The sequence below is a fragment of the Cyprinus carpio genome, chromosome A16 (assembly GCF_018340385.1).
Source record: "Cyprinus carpio isolate SPL01 chromosome A16, ASM1834038v1, whole genome shotgun sequence".
In the NCBI taxonomy this organism is placed as follows: domain Eukaryota; kingdom Metazoa; phylum Chordata; class Actinopteri; order Cypriniformes; family Cyprinidae; genus Cyprinus; species Cyprinus carpio.
In genome coordinates, this window is record NC_056587.1 from 5145552 (window position 1) to 5161514 (window position 15963).

Here is a 15963-nt window from a genome sequence, read left to right on the forward strand (position 1 = left end):
CATACCTCATCTGTCACAAGCTGGGCTCCAAGGGTAACTTGCAGAGCTTGTTTTACGTGAGCGTAATCCTCCGCCTCCCAGCAGCCGCAGAGAAGTGGGGGGCGTTAGGGTTGATTTAAACTTCCAGTCGATTTGCTGAGAGGCAAGTTGAGCTTTGATTTCTGGAGCAAGGTCAGCGAATGCTTCCCGGAGCTCTCTCGATCACCACCTCTGAAGTTAGTCCCCTGGTCTGAAATTCAGCTCGGAACGGCTTTCCTCTGCGGGCGATGACGAACCGTCGCAGGGCCATGAGTAATGAGTCTTGCATTCAAACTGGAGAGCATGTCGATTATGCACGGTCTCGGTGTGGTCATGCATTTAAAAAATGATTCCCCACGCTTTTCAACATCCTGCCTTCCAATCGCTACAGAGTATGGCCCGAAAGCAATCTACTCTGTTGAAGAAAAATGCTGGCTTGAAAAGCTCGGACTCCTGGGATGAGGCAGGTCTGCCCATTGGAGGCGATTTGTGGCTTTTCCGCGCCATTTCTGACACTCTTGGGCAATTGCGCTTAAAGCGGCGGCTAGCCTCTCGCCCTCCGTTTGGTCCCGCCCAATACTTTGCGGCGCATCCTCTGAGAAAACCCTCTCTTGGGCCGGATGGTGCAGACGGTAATCATACTCTGGATGAGGCAGCCTGCCGTGACTGGGTGTTTGACAATCCAGCACAACCGTTTGTACAGTATCCGGTTTCCAGCTTGTACCACTATGGCGAAAGACGTCCACCAACCCGGATGAGCTGGACACTGTGGTCGAACTTCCTGTGCAAGTTTTGAGAAGTCTGCTGCTCTTGGCACGTTTTCCCTGACTGCAGCCTGGGCTATATCAATGGGAAAACTCTCTTGTTGGGGACTTGTTGTAGCAGCAGCCAGCTGGGCTTGCCTGTAGGCCTTTGACGTTTGCCTGGGCCCTGCCCCATGTAGAGGTCCTTCATTGTGGAGGTCAGGAGGTCTCTGAAGGAAGAGAACGGCTTAGACATGCCGGGAGATGACTTGGTCGTGGGTATAGTAGTGAGGCCACAGAACTGTGGTTTCTTGAGCTCTACATCACCCTGATCTGAACTGTCTGGAACTCTGAGGACTTGGTGGCCATTTGTCTTGGGTCAACACCACACAGAAGCTTGGGCCTTGACCCCCAGCGGGCTGTCCTGGTTGTCAATGTGGTCGAGGAGGGTTGCCACGTGGTTATGTCGTCGGCCAGGGTTTTGGTGCAGAGTCCACGTACCGCGCCATGGTGTCCGCCCTCGGGAGATCTTGATCTCTTCCGCCACGCGTGATACCAAACAAAAATTTGAACTCGGCATGGACTCCGACTGCAGCCACTTGAGCACTCGGTAGTAGAGTCCGACCAAAAGGCACCACCCGCTGGATGGGCAGTTGTGAGTTCAGATTTGAGGGCTCCGAAGCCAATTTGATGCTCCCGGTCAGGAGCAGAGCATAACTACAGCGTGGGCTTGACTGCTGATTTTTTGGAGCGAACTATGGATCTTGCGGGTGATGAAGCTACTTTGACGGACTCCATGAGGATTCTCCGTTCGGAGCCCCGTTTTAATGGGGGGCCCAAACAGATCCAAAGGCTAGCTCCGAGGCATCACAGAACACGGGGATCTCGCGCTCAAAGGTGGGATTGTCTAACTCACGGTCCAGATGAACACCTTGAAGAAGTGCTATGCTCTGTAGGTGAGGTAACTCGTCCTCCCACCTCTCTCCATGCGGCTAATCAGGTGAATCTTGGCAGAGCAGGGTCATCCCCAAGGCACCTTTTTTTGGTCCACCAGGTGTTGGATGACAAAACTTTGGCCATGGTGGTTGGTAAAAGGTACTAGAAAGCCAAGGGTGATCGTATTTGGCTTGCCACCACTTTATAGATGGAGCCGCATAGTGACAACTTCTTCAGTGGCTACAGACTCTCGACACCTTTAAAGGACAGTGTGTCCTATCGACCGTTCCCACTGCAGGCCCAGGGCTGATTCGTCTTGGCCTGTGGTGACCCGGTGCGATCCAATTTTCAGCACTAGCCATCGTTGCCGTCAGCAGGGAGGTGACGGATGGTGTATGGATGTTGTACTGGCCCACTGGCGTAGCTCAAAGCCTCGCCATCGGCAAGGAGAGTCTGCAGCCATTGACAATGATGGGCTTTGGCATCTTCAACTGTAGGCAGGCTCTTGTGGACAGTTATCCACGGAGAAATGTCTTAACACAAGAGGGTCTCTCACTGCATCAGCTGGATGAGTATGGCGGTGACATGCTTCTGTAGGCGTATGTAGCACAGCAGGGGCCTATAGGTAGTGCCGAAGGGAAGCACCTTCCACTGGTAGACTGTAGGGTTGTTCATCACCGATTGAGCTCCCTCCAGAGGAACGAAGGAGAGGCTCATCCTCTGGAAGAGAGTGAACTGATGAAAAACATCCTCCCGGTATGTCAATGCTGTGAAGGACACCACAATGTTCTCTGAATCGCAGGAAAACCTGAAAGGGTGGGGACCACAGGGTTGACCAGGGAGTCAGGGAGTTTGTTTCAAGTCAGCGGAGCTGTACTGGACAAGAGCAATTAAAAACCACTATGTGCTTGCCATTGTGTTCCGCCAAGATGGTGAAGGGCTGTACCAGTACTTGAGGTGTTCTATGTGCCAGGGGGTAGTTGTCGCCATATACCAGCCTGTTCAAGGTCTCTGGATCTGCTGCTCTGGTAGACTTGGGCCATCTCAGGGTTCTTCGCCAGCCGCCTTTCTGTATTCCGGAGCTGAGGAAGTACTGTCCTCCTTGAGTGCGCAGAGCTGGGGAAAGTTCCTTCACTGCGGGAGAAGAGGGGTGGCATAGCGGTGGACACCATTAACAGACTCGCACCGTTCTGTTTATCCAAGCATTCAAGGGCATCCTTGTTCCTGTCGGTGCACCTCGTCACCTGCCCTTTTTCTCGCTGAGCCCTGGTAGGAAGTCCAGCTGCCAAAGCCTTTCGTACATGCTGAGTAGATGTCAGCTGGAGGAGCCGTAAGGTGGTTTGAAAAGACAGCGTGTTCGATAAGGTACTGCTTTAGATTGTTGGTCGGACCTTTGCAGCGTCCATCCGGACGGGTGCGGACAGCAAACCGGTGCCACCAGGGGGGACCAAAGTATGACTGTCTCAACTGGAGTCACCACGTGGAGGGTTGGTCTGAGTCAACAAATGAGCAGTAAGTGTGGACAATGTAGCCTGAATGAAAGGGATTGGAAAGTGCTTCTTCAAATGTCTGTGTATTTGCTCTGCAGTGCTTTGAGGGATACGTGTGTTGGCCTAGGGCCCGAGCTTAGGTGCGGGTAATAGGCTCGCGTGTGGATCTTGTATACCTATGGCTGGAGAACAGGTGGAGAGAGATAAAAGAGACAGCCGCCCAGTGAAGCGTCTGCAGCTCCTGTCTAATGTACGCAGGGGCAAATCCTCGGGCTGGCCTTGCACAGTCCCAGGTTGTTGGAGCAGCCCGGTTTTTGACGGAGCAGGGTGCGTTCGGAGCCGTCGTCTAGCACAGATATGCTCTCAGAGTTTGGTCACCATGGCGGATGGATAACTTTACTGACCTGGAGAAGCACCACGATGGCCCTGCGGTGGCTTGCCAATGTATAAGCACTGGTTCTGAACTGGTAACGGACAAATGGATTGCTCTCACTGGACGTCACCGGGTCAGGCGCTTCTCTCAGCTGTGTAGTCTTGGCTAAATTCTCTCGCTGGACATCGTGCAGAGCAAGCAGGTGTATGCTGTTGCATGTTTTACAGCAACATCTGTCAAATCCATTCAGCTGATCTGGTTCTCTCTGCCGCATCGCCAACATCGGTTGTTTGTCCTGAAATCCAGTTACTGTTCTTTCTGGGTTGGCGCTGAGCAGTTTGAAATTTGCGCAATTATGCAGCGTGTGCTTGTAGTTCTCACAGAATCGGGGTCAGAACTTCTTGCATCTAGACTGGTTGGAGGAGGGGATCTGCCTGGCTCCATAAAACGGCTTGTGGGTTCAAGCACCACAGCATGAGGACTTGAAGCTTATCGGTGACTCGACCTTAACAGTACTCTTGGAGTCTTTGGGCTTAGATCCAGTGTCCTTTTCAAGCGATATTGGTGCTATATCCTCGCTGTGATCTGGAGCTCTGTATTCCAACCAATCTGCTAGGTTCCCAAAGAGTGGGGATAGGAAATGCCGGAAGGGGTGGATTGTTCGCGCCTGAAACTGGACCTCAGATCGTGAGGTAGCTGCCCAGTAGACCGTGGTGGACATGAGAACCACGAGTCCAGCCTCAACTTGCCCCTTTAAAACCGAGCTGCTCACCACATGCTCCACCCGGGATATGAAGTTTCAGAGGCGAACCAACCTGAATGACTTGATGTCTCCACTCGGAATGTTTGGGCCCGTACCTCAGTTCGGCCATACGCTGAAGGGGCGACGTTGGTGTCGGCTGCCCGTAACTGCTGGTTTAAAGCTGCCATAGTGTCCAGTGAAGGGAAAGTCAGAAATGCTGTAACGAATCTAGCCACCAGCAACTGCTTCCTCCAGCTTCAGATGATCCACTAATCTCTGGAACTTGAAACGTTCAGTGGCATCTCTAGGAAGGAATTGTCTAGGGCAATACGGAGGTCCTTGCAAAGTCCTCTTGGGTTAGGACGGGTGTTGAAGTTCGGGATTGTAGGATTGGCGCCCTCTTGTATGTTCTTTCCTGTCCACCAGGGGGAGTAACTGAGCTGTCGGGCGTCTGGGTCGCGTGCCAAGGTGAAAGGGGGACTCACGTCTCTCACGCTGGGTCTGGAGAGTACTGAAGCGGCGTCTGCAGGAGAGTAGTCACCCTCGGCAGGGATGGTTCCTCTGTAGGTCATCTGACGGCGTGATAATAACTTAGGGTCTCTGTAGACGGCTTATTAAGGTTATTTTGCCCTTCCACCCCCCCCAAAAAGTGATGAACGGCGGGGGCTTGCACTGCTTATAATTATATTGGAATTGTAGCGTCCCTTCTCTGGACTCATAGCTTCGTCCGCGAGGCCTGGTGCTTGGTGCGTACTGGCTGCGGGAGAGCGCTTAGTGTGAGGGAAGAGTCATACATGGTTAATTCTCATTTCGTCCTTTTGTCCTCTAACTACGTAGTCATGACGCCTGTCAGAAGACCATTGTGGTGGTGTCCTCCCTTTCCACGGAAAAGAAAACGTAGCTGATCTGTACTTGGGTTTTGGGGAAGAGCACCTCCATAATCCAGCCCTTCTCTGTAAAGTCTATCTCTGGCAGCTAAATACGTGGCTCTGAAGGGAATTGCTGGGCTCCACTCTGGCTCTGAGCTGCTCGTGTCGGTATTTTTAATTCCTCCATTGATGAGCTAGGAGATCTGCGCTTTTCACGCTTAAGTATGCGGCACTCCCTTCTCCACTCTTCTGCAGAAGATTCCACATCTATCAGTGGCTGAACATCGCGCTGGGCTGTGGTGCAGATGACCTTCTGGGGGTGCAGAGCTGTGAATCGGGTCTGCTGTGGTCCCACTTCGTCTAGCTGCTGCTCTCTGGGACTGTGACTCAGAAGGCTTCTTGGTTGGAGACTCTAGTCAGGGAGATCAGGACAAGTCATAATCTGGCAAGTAGTTAGGGAGGGGACCGCTGCCTCCTGGATCGTGCACTAGACCTCATGTCCCGAGTGGGTAGACATCTTGCTCCGCTGCAGTGCTCTGGGTGCTTTTTTTTTTCCGGGGCCGGAAGGACCACTTTGTGCAGAAGAGGCCCGGCTTCTTGTGATTAGATAGTGTTTGGGATCGCTAGGTAGAGCTCACAGCGGGCGGTGATCGGTCCAGAATCATCGCAAGATTTCTTCATTGGCAGTATTTATTGAATTTACCAAACTGATGATTGAATATTTGTACAGTGATGGGTTGTGTTTGTGGAAAGGACGCAAACAGAATAAAGCAGTGGTATCCACGGGGGTTGTAAGCCCGTGCAAGTTTGCGTACACTACTGGCAAAAGTCCTCAGACAGAAATGCTACCAGCGTTGCAGAGATCGAGCAAAAAAAACTTGGATTGGCTAAGAGTGCCAGGTGAAGCAAAAAACATAAGTAGGCGTCTTCCAGTAGTAGAGAGAGAGTCACCGTAAAGTGTCTGATGCTTAGCGGCCAACAAAGGGGGCCTTTTTTTACAGAGGCTAAACAACCCTGAATATTAAAAAGAAGAAAGAATGTTGAAGTTTAGCTTGTTTTTTGGTCTTTGACAGTTTTGTATTTTTTTTTTTCGACTTCTCAGGAACTGCTGATCTACAACTAAGGCTTCCACCCACTCTAAGTAAATCCATCAATCATACTGGATCAGCTTGTAGATGTTACTACTCCTTTTAACCTCCCGCTGTTGCCACTTTGCAGAGAAGAATAAATTTCCTGGTTTGAATGAACCACGATTGAGGAAAGAAAATCCATAATTGCTGATTCTGTGGAGAAAAGATCATTTGGTGTAAGACCTTGACAACGGAAATCCAGTCGGAACTTTTACCCTCTCCTCTTCAACTCTGTCCTGTTCTAATCAAAATTACTCGTTCCGAAGTAACAGAGGGAAAAGGGTAGGGGTTTTTTGCTTGACCTCCAAGCACCCTTGAACTTTAGAATCCTGCTACGAATTTTCATTTTTTTTCCCCAGAAAAAATTAAAAATTCGTTTTTTTGTCCATGAACTTCTGTTGACGACAAAATGAAGGGATTGTGTGTTTAGCACTGAAGAGATTTAAGACTAGATTCCTGAACATTTTTTCCTTGTTACAGTTTCATTGTTTTCAAATTGTATATTACACATTATTTATCATAATATAGCCTAATATACATTTATTCACTAAAAAGAAACAAGATTCATTTGTTCTTGGATTAAACTACATTTGTTGTGTTCTATGTTTTTGATTCACTAAAAAGAATTGGTTCATAAGAGTCATAAGAGTCATTCAATCTGGAATCAGACACAAAATACACTTTTTAGACTCATAAGAATCATTTGTTTGGGAATGGGGCAACACTGGCTGTACATTTGCACTGTACATTTTTCATTCACTATAAAGATTTGCTCACAAGAGCCATTTGTTTTGGAATCAGACTACATAGTTCAAATTCTATGTTTCTGATTTACTAAAAAGAACTGACTCATAAGACCTTGTTCTAAACAAATTCTTGGTTTCCAACCCTATTAAAATGCTAATGCAATATTCCCGGGCTCAGAGTGCAACGAATAGGCATCTCTTTAAACAAATCTTTGCTCCTGCTGAGAGTCTCAGGGGAAGGAATGGAATTACAGTTCTGAGGAGGCACCTTCACGAGCATCAACAAAAAACAAAAGCACTATGACCAGATAGATTCAACTATGTTACACACTTTACATTTTCTCTGGATCTGGTGGGGATCATGGAAAGGTCAGAATGTATGTAAAGGAGTGAGAGAGTGGGCTGTGGCTACATTTGTTTTGAAATGAGCAGTGGGTCACCATACCAGGCCATTTGGATGGCGTACGCAGTGCGGGTCTCCCGTCCCTCTTGGCGACTGATGTTCTTGGCAGCTTCAACCACATCCTGTGTTGTCTGATAGTCCCTGAGAGACCACTCATGGACCGAGATCTCCCCGTACTGCAGGACACCTACCTACAAATAGTCGCAAACAGTAAAGGCAATGCATATAATTTATTTTATTTAAAACATCATAAAGACGTTTCTGTAGTGCTTTCAAACATTGATGTGTTTGTTAGAGCATCCTGATCAGCCTAACATAGTAACATCGTCTCAACAGACAGCCTGACCCTAGGGGTTGGTGCTATTTGTAACTAGAGGCTTCCCTCATAAGATGATCCTCATATTTGGGGGTCCATGCCATAAAAAAAAAGTTTGATGTAAAAATGGTCTAGCAGATGTTTGAGGTAATTTGTGAAGAACGGATAACTCCAGAATGAGTTGTAGATGAGATTGGCATCTCCATTATGTGCTCTGCTCCAAAAGCAAGAATGCCCGAATCTGTCTGAGCAAGAAATGCCCCACAAAGCAGAGGAATTTCCTTTTACCTTGTGTTGCCCCCATACATTTCTAATTCTGTGCGCTTTGTCCATCTCCTCTAGAAACCACAACTTCTGTCTGTTCACATTAATACTGTCATTTATTTTCCCCAGCCTGCCAGTGCTGTTTCTGTTTGGGCTCATATCTGTCTGCGGACTGGCTTGTGGTTCTGTTCCTCACAGTCGTTCACACTGGCTCAATGCATCAAAGCTAGACCAGCATTGGAACTGTTGATGACAGGATTTAAAGTTAAAAAGCAATTATACATATCTGTCAAAACAGCCGCCAGGTCTCTGTTACCTAAAAGCACACAGTTTGAGAGTAAAGATTTTGCTCACTCACTTTGCTGAATGTTTATGCATACATTCTGACCAATGATTTTTCCTTAACTTTACCAAATATTTGTAATGACTGGATAGTAAATGGTTGAGGTTTTTGAACACACAGAGAGTCTTTTCTATCTTAAGAAAGACTTCAGAACATGCAAATAAATATTAAAAGTTACATTAATTACAGAAATTTCCATGACCTTTTACGAAGTCCAACTGCCATGCTAAAATGAGTTACTAATAATATTAAATCAAAAAATCTAAAGAAGAAACATACTGTTATGTGTTTTTTATATCACAAAAAATCCTCTAAACCCACGTTAAAATACTAAACAAACAGGAACTACATAATTTAGGAAAAACAAACATATACAGTACCTGCATTTGCTCAGGACTTATGTGGAACTTGCTGAGAATGTTGCTTAGGAAGTTCTGCACCTCGTACCAGGGGTAGATACTATTAGAACCATCTAAAACAATCACTATGTCCATGTATGTAGTGCATCCTGTGAAAAACAAACACAAAAGGAGTTCAGTTAAAAGCAGTTGTTTCATTCAATCCAACAGGTCAGATGGACAGAGGATGTTTATCTCACTCTGGGCTGTGGGTGCAATGATGTCCTTGGGCTCCATGTCATTGGTGACAGATGCACAGATTCCTGTGCTGAACAGAGATGTACCACATTCCTGGGACCAAAGTGGAGCGCAGGCCTAAAGATTATACAGAGAATGTCTGTATATACAGTTCTCATTCAGCGTCTGTAGCACCACCTTTATGCTTTACACATTTTTTTTTAACACAACTGATACCTTATCTGATACTGACTTATTATGAACAGCATTAACTCATAGAACATGTGGCTGATATGTGCACAAATCAGGGATTTTGTTAGTATTGCATGTTAAATTCTCTGTTTAAATGTTAAGTCTGGAATTTTGGCCTTTTAATGTCTTCTGTTTAAAAAGTAGTAAGTGCTGTGTGCTGATCAGACCAATAAAATCTACTGAAGTGAAGTGATCCAGGGAAAGTAGGAGAGAAAGAAAGAGAGAAGCAAAGAGAGTGGTCATGAAAAAGCACATAAAAAATATGTCTTCAAAGCTTGCCATTTATTTGCCTTAAAAGCCATTGTGAGGATTGGTGAGGCAAAGAATGAAGACAAAGAAAACATACCAAGACTTGAAAGAGGGAGAATAAGACAAAAGAATGACTGGTTTGGAAAGTGTGGTTAGACTGAAGGGGGTAAATTTTCTGCGACTCCCCACCCTGTTATTATGAAGGCCTGTAACAGAGGGATGGGAGGATGGTGAAAGGGAAAGGAAAAAGAATAGAATGAACTGAAGTGGCGATGAGGGTGAGAGGTGGTATGGCTTTTCCACGGCCTGTCATTACAAAGGGCTTGAGTCACATTCCTATCCTGTTATAGAACTGACCAAAGGAATAAACAGACTCGCAAATCTTCAAACAGGTACATTCAATTAGATGCTTTGTTAATGATACTTGAATCTGCAATGTGGGGCTCATTACATCCATGCTGTGAGCGCTAGTTTTAGTTGGCATACATCACAGTGAACTATGTGTGACTCCATTCCAGAAGCTGTACTCACTTGCTCTCCGTTTAACCCTCTGTCACACAAACACACAAAGCCTGACTCCCTCCGCCGAAACACTCACTCGCTCTCATTAAAAGTCTGACTACTGGCGAAAGCCACCCAGCAATTCCACCAAAGCCACAGAGGAGCAGCTCCAGAACTGGACTGATCTGGTTCACTGCATTCTGCCGACACAAAAAGCCTTGTGCATGTGGAAGAGAGAGTGTGTGTGTGCAGGTAAAAGAATTTTAGAGGCTTTTGGGAGGGGGAGTGTGTTCTTTGATTTAGATAGTTTGTGGATCGCTAGGTAGAGCTCACAGCGGGTGATCGGTCAGAATCACGCAAGATTTCTTCATTGGCAGTATTTATTGAATTTACAACTGCATGATTGAATATGTACAGTGATGGGTGTGGTTTTGTAAAGACGCACACAGAATAAAGCAGTTGTATCAAGGCGGGTTGTAAGCCCGTGCAGTTAGTGTACACTACTGGCAAAAGTCTCAGACAGAATGCTACCAGCGTGCAGCGATCCTGAGTCAACTTGTGATTGGCTAAGAGTCCAGGTGAAGCGAGGCGTCTTCCAGTAGGAGAGAGAGAGTCACAGTAAAGTGTCTGATGCTTAGCGGCCACAAGGGGGCCTTTTTTACAGCCGCCCCCAGATTACTGAAGGGAATCTGTAGAAGAAGAAAAGGCGCCCACTCGACCGGTAGTATTTAGTCTGACAACTCTGGAAGCTGGATGAGTCGAGCCACAGGGCGGGTGTACGCCCGGTCTCCTACATTCACTTCAGCAGATCGTACTTTTCCGTCGAGGCGGGGAAATACGCTGGTCACTGTACCCACTGGCCATAGTGAGCGAGGGAGCTGCGGGTCAATGATGAGGACCGTCTTGCCGATGTGCAGGTCTGGGTTTTCAGCATTCCACTTCTGTCGGGCCTGGAGGCTGGGCAGATAGAAACGGATAAAATGCTTCCAGAAGTGTTCAGCCAACTGCTCAGGAGCTCGGAGTCAGGATACACCACCTGCGGTAGAGAGGCATCTGGCCGCCCAATGAGAAGTGAGTTGGGAGTTATTGGATCAGGGTCGGCGATGTCTGCAGATGTGTAGCCTAATGGTTTGGAGTTGAGAATCCCTTCAATCTCAACTAGTAGGGTTCTCATTACCTCATCTGTCACAAGCTGGGCTCCAAGGGTTACTTGCAGAGCTTGTTTTACTGAGCGTATCTCGCGCTCCCAGCAGCCGCCGAAGTGGGGGGCGTTAGGTGGATTAAACTTCCAGTCGATTTGCTGAGAGGCAAGTTGAGCTTTGATGTCTGGAGCAAGGTCAGCGAATGCTTCCCGGAGCTCTCGATCACCACCTCTGAAGTTAGTCCCCTGGTCTGAAATCAGCTCGAACGGCTTTCCTCTGCGGGTGATGAACCGTCGCAGGGCCATGAGGATTGAGTCTGCATTCAAACTGGAGAGCATGTCGATATGCACGGCTCGGGTGGTCATGCATTTAAAAATGATTCCCCAGCGCTTTTCACTCCTCCTTCCAATCGCTACAGAGTATGGCCCGAAGCAATCTACTCCTGTTGAGTAAAATGCTGGCTTGAAAAGTCGGACTCTGGATGGAGGCAGGTCTGCCATTTTAGGGATTTGTGGCTTTCCGCGCCATTTCTGACACTCTTGGCACTTGCGCTGAAAGCGGCGGATAGCCTCTCGCCTTCTTGGTAGCCAATACTTGCGGCGCATCTCTGAGAAAACCCTCTCTGGGCCTGGATGGTGCAGACGGTAATCATACTCTTGGATGAGCAGCTGCGTGACTGGGTGTTTGACATCCAGCACCACCGGGTGAACAGTATCCGGTTCCAGCTGGTCACTATGGCGCAGACGTCCACCAACACGGATGAGCTTGACACTGTGGTCGAACTCTGGTGCAAGTTTGAGAAGTCTGCTGCTCTTGGCAACTGGTTTCCCTGACTGCAGCTGGGCATAGTCAATGGGAAAACTCTCTCTTGTTGGACTTGTTGTAGCAGAGCCAGCTGGGCTTGCCTGTAGGCTGTGACGTTGCCTGGGGCCGCCCCATGTAGAGTCTTCATTGTGGCGGTCAGGAGGTCTCTGAAGGAAGAGAACTGCTTAGCATCCGGGAGATGACTTGGCGTGGTAGTAGTGAGGCCACAGAACTGTGGTTTCTTGAGCTTTTCACCCTGATCTGCATCTGTCTGAATCTGAGGACTTTGTGGCCATTTGTCTGGGTCACACCACAAGAAGCTTGGGCCTTGACCCCAGCGGCTGTCTGGTGTCAATGTGTCGAGAGGTTTGCCACGTGTTATGTCGTCGGCAGGGTTTTGTGCAGAGTCCACGTACCGCCATGTGTCGCCCTCGGTGAGATCTTGAATCTCTGCCACGCGTGTACCAACAAACACTTTGAATCGGCATGACTCCGACTGCAGCCACTTGAGCACGGTAGTAGAGTCCGACCAGAGCACCACCCGCTGGATGGGCAGTGTGAGTTCAGATTTGAGGATCCGAGCCATTTGTGCTCCGGTCAGAGCAGCGCATAACTCCAGCCGTGGGATTGACTGCTGCTTTTTTGGAGCAACTCTGGATCTTGCGGTGATGAAAGCTACTTGGACGACTCCATGAGGATTCTTTGTTCGGAGGTATGCCACAGAGCCATAGGCTCGCTCCGAGGCATCACAGAACACGTGGATCTCACGCTCACAGGTGGGATTGTCTAACTCACGGCCAGTGTAACACCTTGGAAGTGCTATGCTCTGTAGGTGAGGTAACTCGTCCTCCCACTCTCTCCATGCGGCTAGCAGGTGATCTGGCAGAGCAGGGTCATCCCAGTCACGCTTTTTGTCCCACAGGTGTTGGATGACAACTTTGGCCCTGGTGGTGTAAGGTACTAGAAAGCCAAGGGGATCGTATTGGCTTGCCACCACTTTATAGATGGAGCGCATAGTGACAACTTCTTCAGTGGCTACAGACTCTCGACACTTAAAGGACAGGGTGTCCTCTCGACAGTCCCACTGCAGGCCCAGGGCTGATTCTTCTTGGCCTGGGTGACCCTGTGCGATCCACTTTTCAGCACTAGCCGATCTTGCCTCAGCAGGGAGGTGACGGATGGTGTCTGGATGTGTACTGGCCCACTGGCGTAGCTCAAAGCCTCCCTCGGCAAGGAGAGTCTGCAGCTTGTCAATGATGGGCTTGGCATCTTCAACTGTAGGCATGCTTTGTAGACAGTTATCCACGTAGAAATGTCTTAACACAGAGTCTCTCACTGCATCAGCTGGATGAGTATGGTCGGTGACATGTTTCTGTAGGGCATATGTAGCACAGCAGGGGCTACAGGTAGTGCCGAAGGGAATCACCTTCCACTGGTAGACTGTAGGTTGTTCATCACGCTTGAGCTCCCTCCAGAGGAAGCGAAGGAGAGGCTCATCCTCTGGAAGGAGCCTGACCTGATGAAACATCCCCCGTATGTCACTGCTGAAGGCCACACAATGTTCTCTGAATCGCAGGAGAACTGAAAGGAGTGGTGGACCAAGGGTTGGACCAGGGAGCAGGAGTTTGTTCAAGTCAGTGGCGCTGTACTGGAAAGAGCAATTAAAAACCACTCTGTGCTTGCCATTGTGTTCGACAAGATGGTGAGGGATGTACCAGCTACTTGAGGTGTTCTCTGTGCCAGGGGGTAGTTTCGCCACATAACCAGCCTGTTCAAGTCTCTGGATCTCTGCGTTGTAGACTTGGGCCATCTCAGGGTTCTTCGCCAGCCGCCTTTCTGTATTCCGGAGCTGAGGAAGTACTGCCTCCTTTGGTGCGCAGAGCTGGGGAAAGTTCTTCACGCGGAGAAGAGGTGTGGCATAGCGGTGGACACCATTAACATGTACTCGCACCGTCTGTTTATCCAAGCATTCAAGGGCCTCCTTGTCCTGTCGTGACCTCGTACTGGCCTTTTCGCTGCGCCATGGGAGGACGTCCAGCTGCCAAAGCCTTTCGACATGCTGGTAGATGTCAGCTGGAGGAGCCCCGAAGGTGGTGAAAAGACAGCGTTGTTCGATAAGGTACTGCTTTAGATTGTTGGTCGGACCTTGCAGCGTCCATCCGAGACGGGTGCGGACAGCAACCGGTGCACCAGGGGGACCAAAGATGACTGGCTCAACTGGAGTCACCAAGTGAGGGTGGTCTGAGCCAATGAGCAGTAGCGGGACAATGTCCTTGAATGAAGGGATAGAAAGCTTATTCAAATGTCTGTATTTGCTCTGCAGTGCTTTGACGGGATACGTGTGTTGGCCTAGCCCGAGCTTAGGTGCGGTAAAGGCTCCTTGGATATTGTATACCATGGCTGGAGAACAGGCTGGAGAGATGCTAAATGAGACAGCCGCCCCGTGAAGCGTCTGCAGCTCCTGTCTAACTGTACGCAGGGGCAAATCCTCGGGCTGGCCTTCAAGTCCCAGTTGTTGGACAGCCGGTTGGAGGAGCAGGGTGCGTTCTGAGCCGTCGTCTAGCACAGCATATGTCTCTAGAGTTTGGTCACCATGGCGGAGGATAACTTTACTGACCTTGAGAAGCACACGATGGCCCTGCGGTGGCTTGCCAATGTATAGCACTTGGTCTGCACTTGGTACGGACAAAGGATTGCTCTCACTGGACTTCACCTGGTCAGGCCTTCTCTCAGCTTTGTCAGTCTTGGCTAAACTTCTCTCGCTGACATCATGCAGAGCAAGCAGGTGTCTGCTGTTGCATGTTTTACAGCACATCTTCAAATCACATTCAGCTGATCTGTGTTCTCTGCCGCATCGCCAACATCGGTTGTTGTCCTGAATCCAGTTACGTTTCTGGGTGGCTCTGAGCAGTTTGAAATTTGCGCAATTATTCAGAGTGTGCTTGTAGTTCTCACAGAATGGGCAGAACTTCTTTGCATCTAGACTGGTTGGAGGAGGAGTGGATCTGGTTGGCTCCCTAACCGGTTTGGGTTCAGCCCCCCAGCATGAGGACTGAAGCTTTAGGTGACGACTTGACAGTACTCTTGGAGTCTTTGGGCTTAGATCCAGTGTCCTTTCTCAAGCGATATTGTGCTATATCCTCCTGGATCTGGAGCTCGTATTCCAACCAATCTGCTAGGTCCAGAAGAGTGGGGATAGGAATGCGGAGTGGGTGGATGTAGCGCCTGAAACTGGACCTCAGATCGTGAGGTAGCTTGCCCAGTAGACGGGTGACATGAGAACCACAGTCCAGCTCAACTTGCCCCTTTAAACCGAGCTGCTCCAACATGCTCACCAGGGATCTGACGTTCAGGGCGAACAACCTGAATGACTTGATGTCTCCACTCTGAATGTTGGGGCCGTCCATCAGTTCGGCAATACGCTGAAGGGCGAGTTGGTGTGGCTGCCCGTACTGCTGGTTTAAAGCTGCCATAGTGTCAGTGAAGGGAAAGTCAGAATTGCTGTAAGAATCTGCCACCAGCAATGCTTCCTCCAGCTTCAGATGATCCACTAATATCTGGAACTTGAAACGTTCAGTGGCATCTCTAGGAAGGAGATTGTCTAGGGCAATACGGAGTCTTGCAAAGTCTCTTGGGTTAGGACGGTTGAAGTTCGGGATTGTAGGAGTGGGCCCTCTGTATGTTCTTTCCTGTCCACCAGGGGGAGTCACTGAGCGTCGGCATCTGGGCTCGTGCCAAGGTGAAGGGGGACTACGTCTCTCACGCTGGTCTGGAGAGTAGCTGCAGCGGCGTGCAGGAGAGTAGTCACCTCGGCATGATGGTTCTCTGTATTCTCTGAAGGAATAACTAGGGTCTCTGTAGCTGGCGTAGTGCTCAGGTGAGCAGCGGTGGCTGCACTGCTCATAATTATAATGAGAACTGTAGCGCCCTTCTCTGGACTCATAGCTTCGTCGCGAGGCCTGGTGCTTGGTGCGTACTGGCTCGGGAGAGCGCTTAGGTGAGGGAGAGTCATACCTGGTTAATTCTCTGTAGTCCTTTGTCTCTCTACTGTACTGTAGTCATGACGC

At 49.1% G+C, this 15963-nt stretch overlaps 1 protein-coding gene across 1 annotated transcript in view; it reads right to left on the bottom strand.

Moving 5' to 3' along the window:
• Positions 1-15963, bottom strand: part of LOC109105374 (integrin alpha-10-like) — a 63009-nt gene that overhangs the window by 31474 nt on the left and 15572 nt on the right. Inside the window, exons 6-8 of the mRNA XM_042772180.1 lie at positions 8972-9086; positions 8754-8881; positions 7493-7641 (exon numbers count right to left, since the gene is read on the bottom strand). Of these exons, the coding sequence (XP_042628114.1) occupies positions 7493-7641; positions 8754-8881; positions 8972-9086 (392 nt within the window). The remainder of the gene's footprint in view (positions 1-7492; positions 7642-8753; positions 8882-8971; positions 9087-15963) is intronic.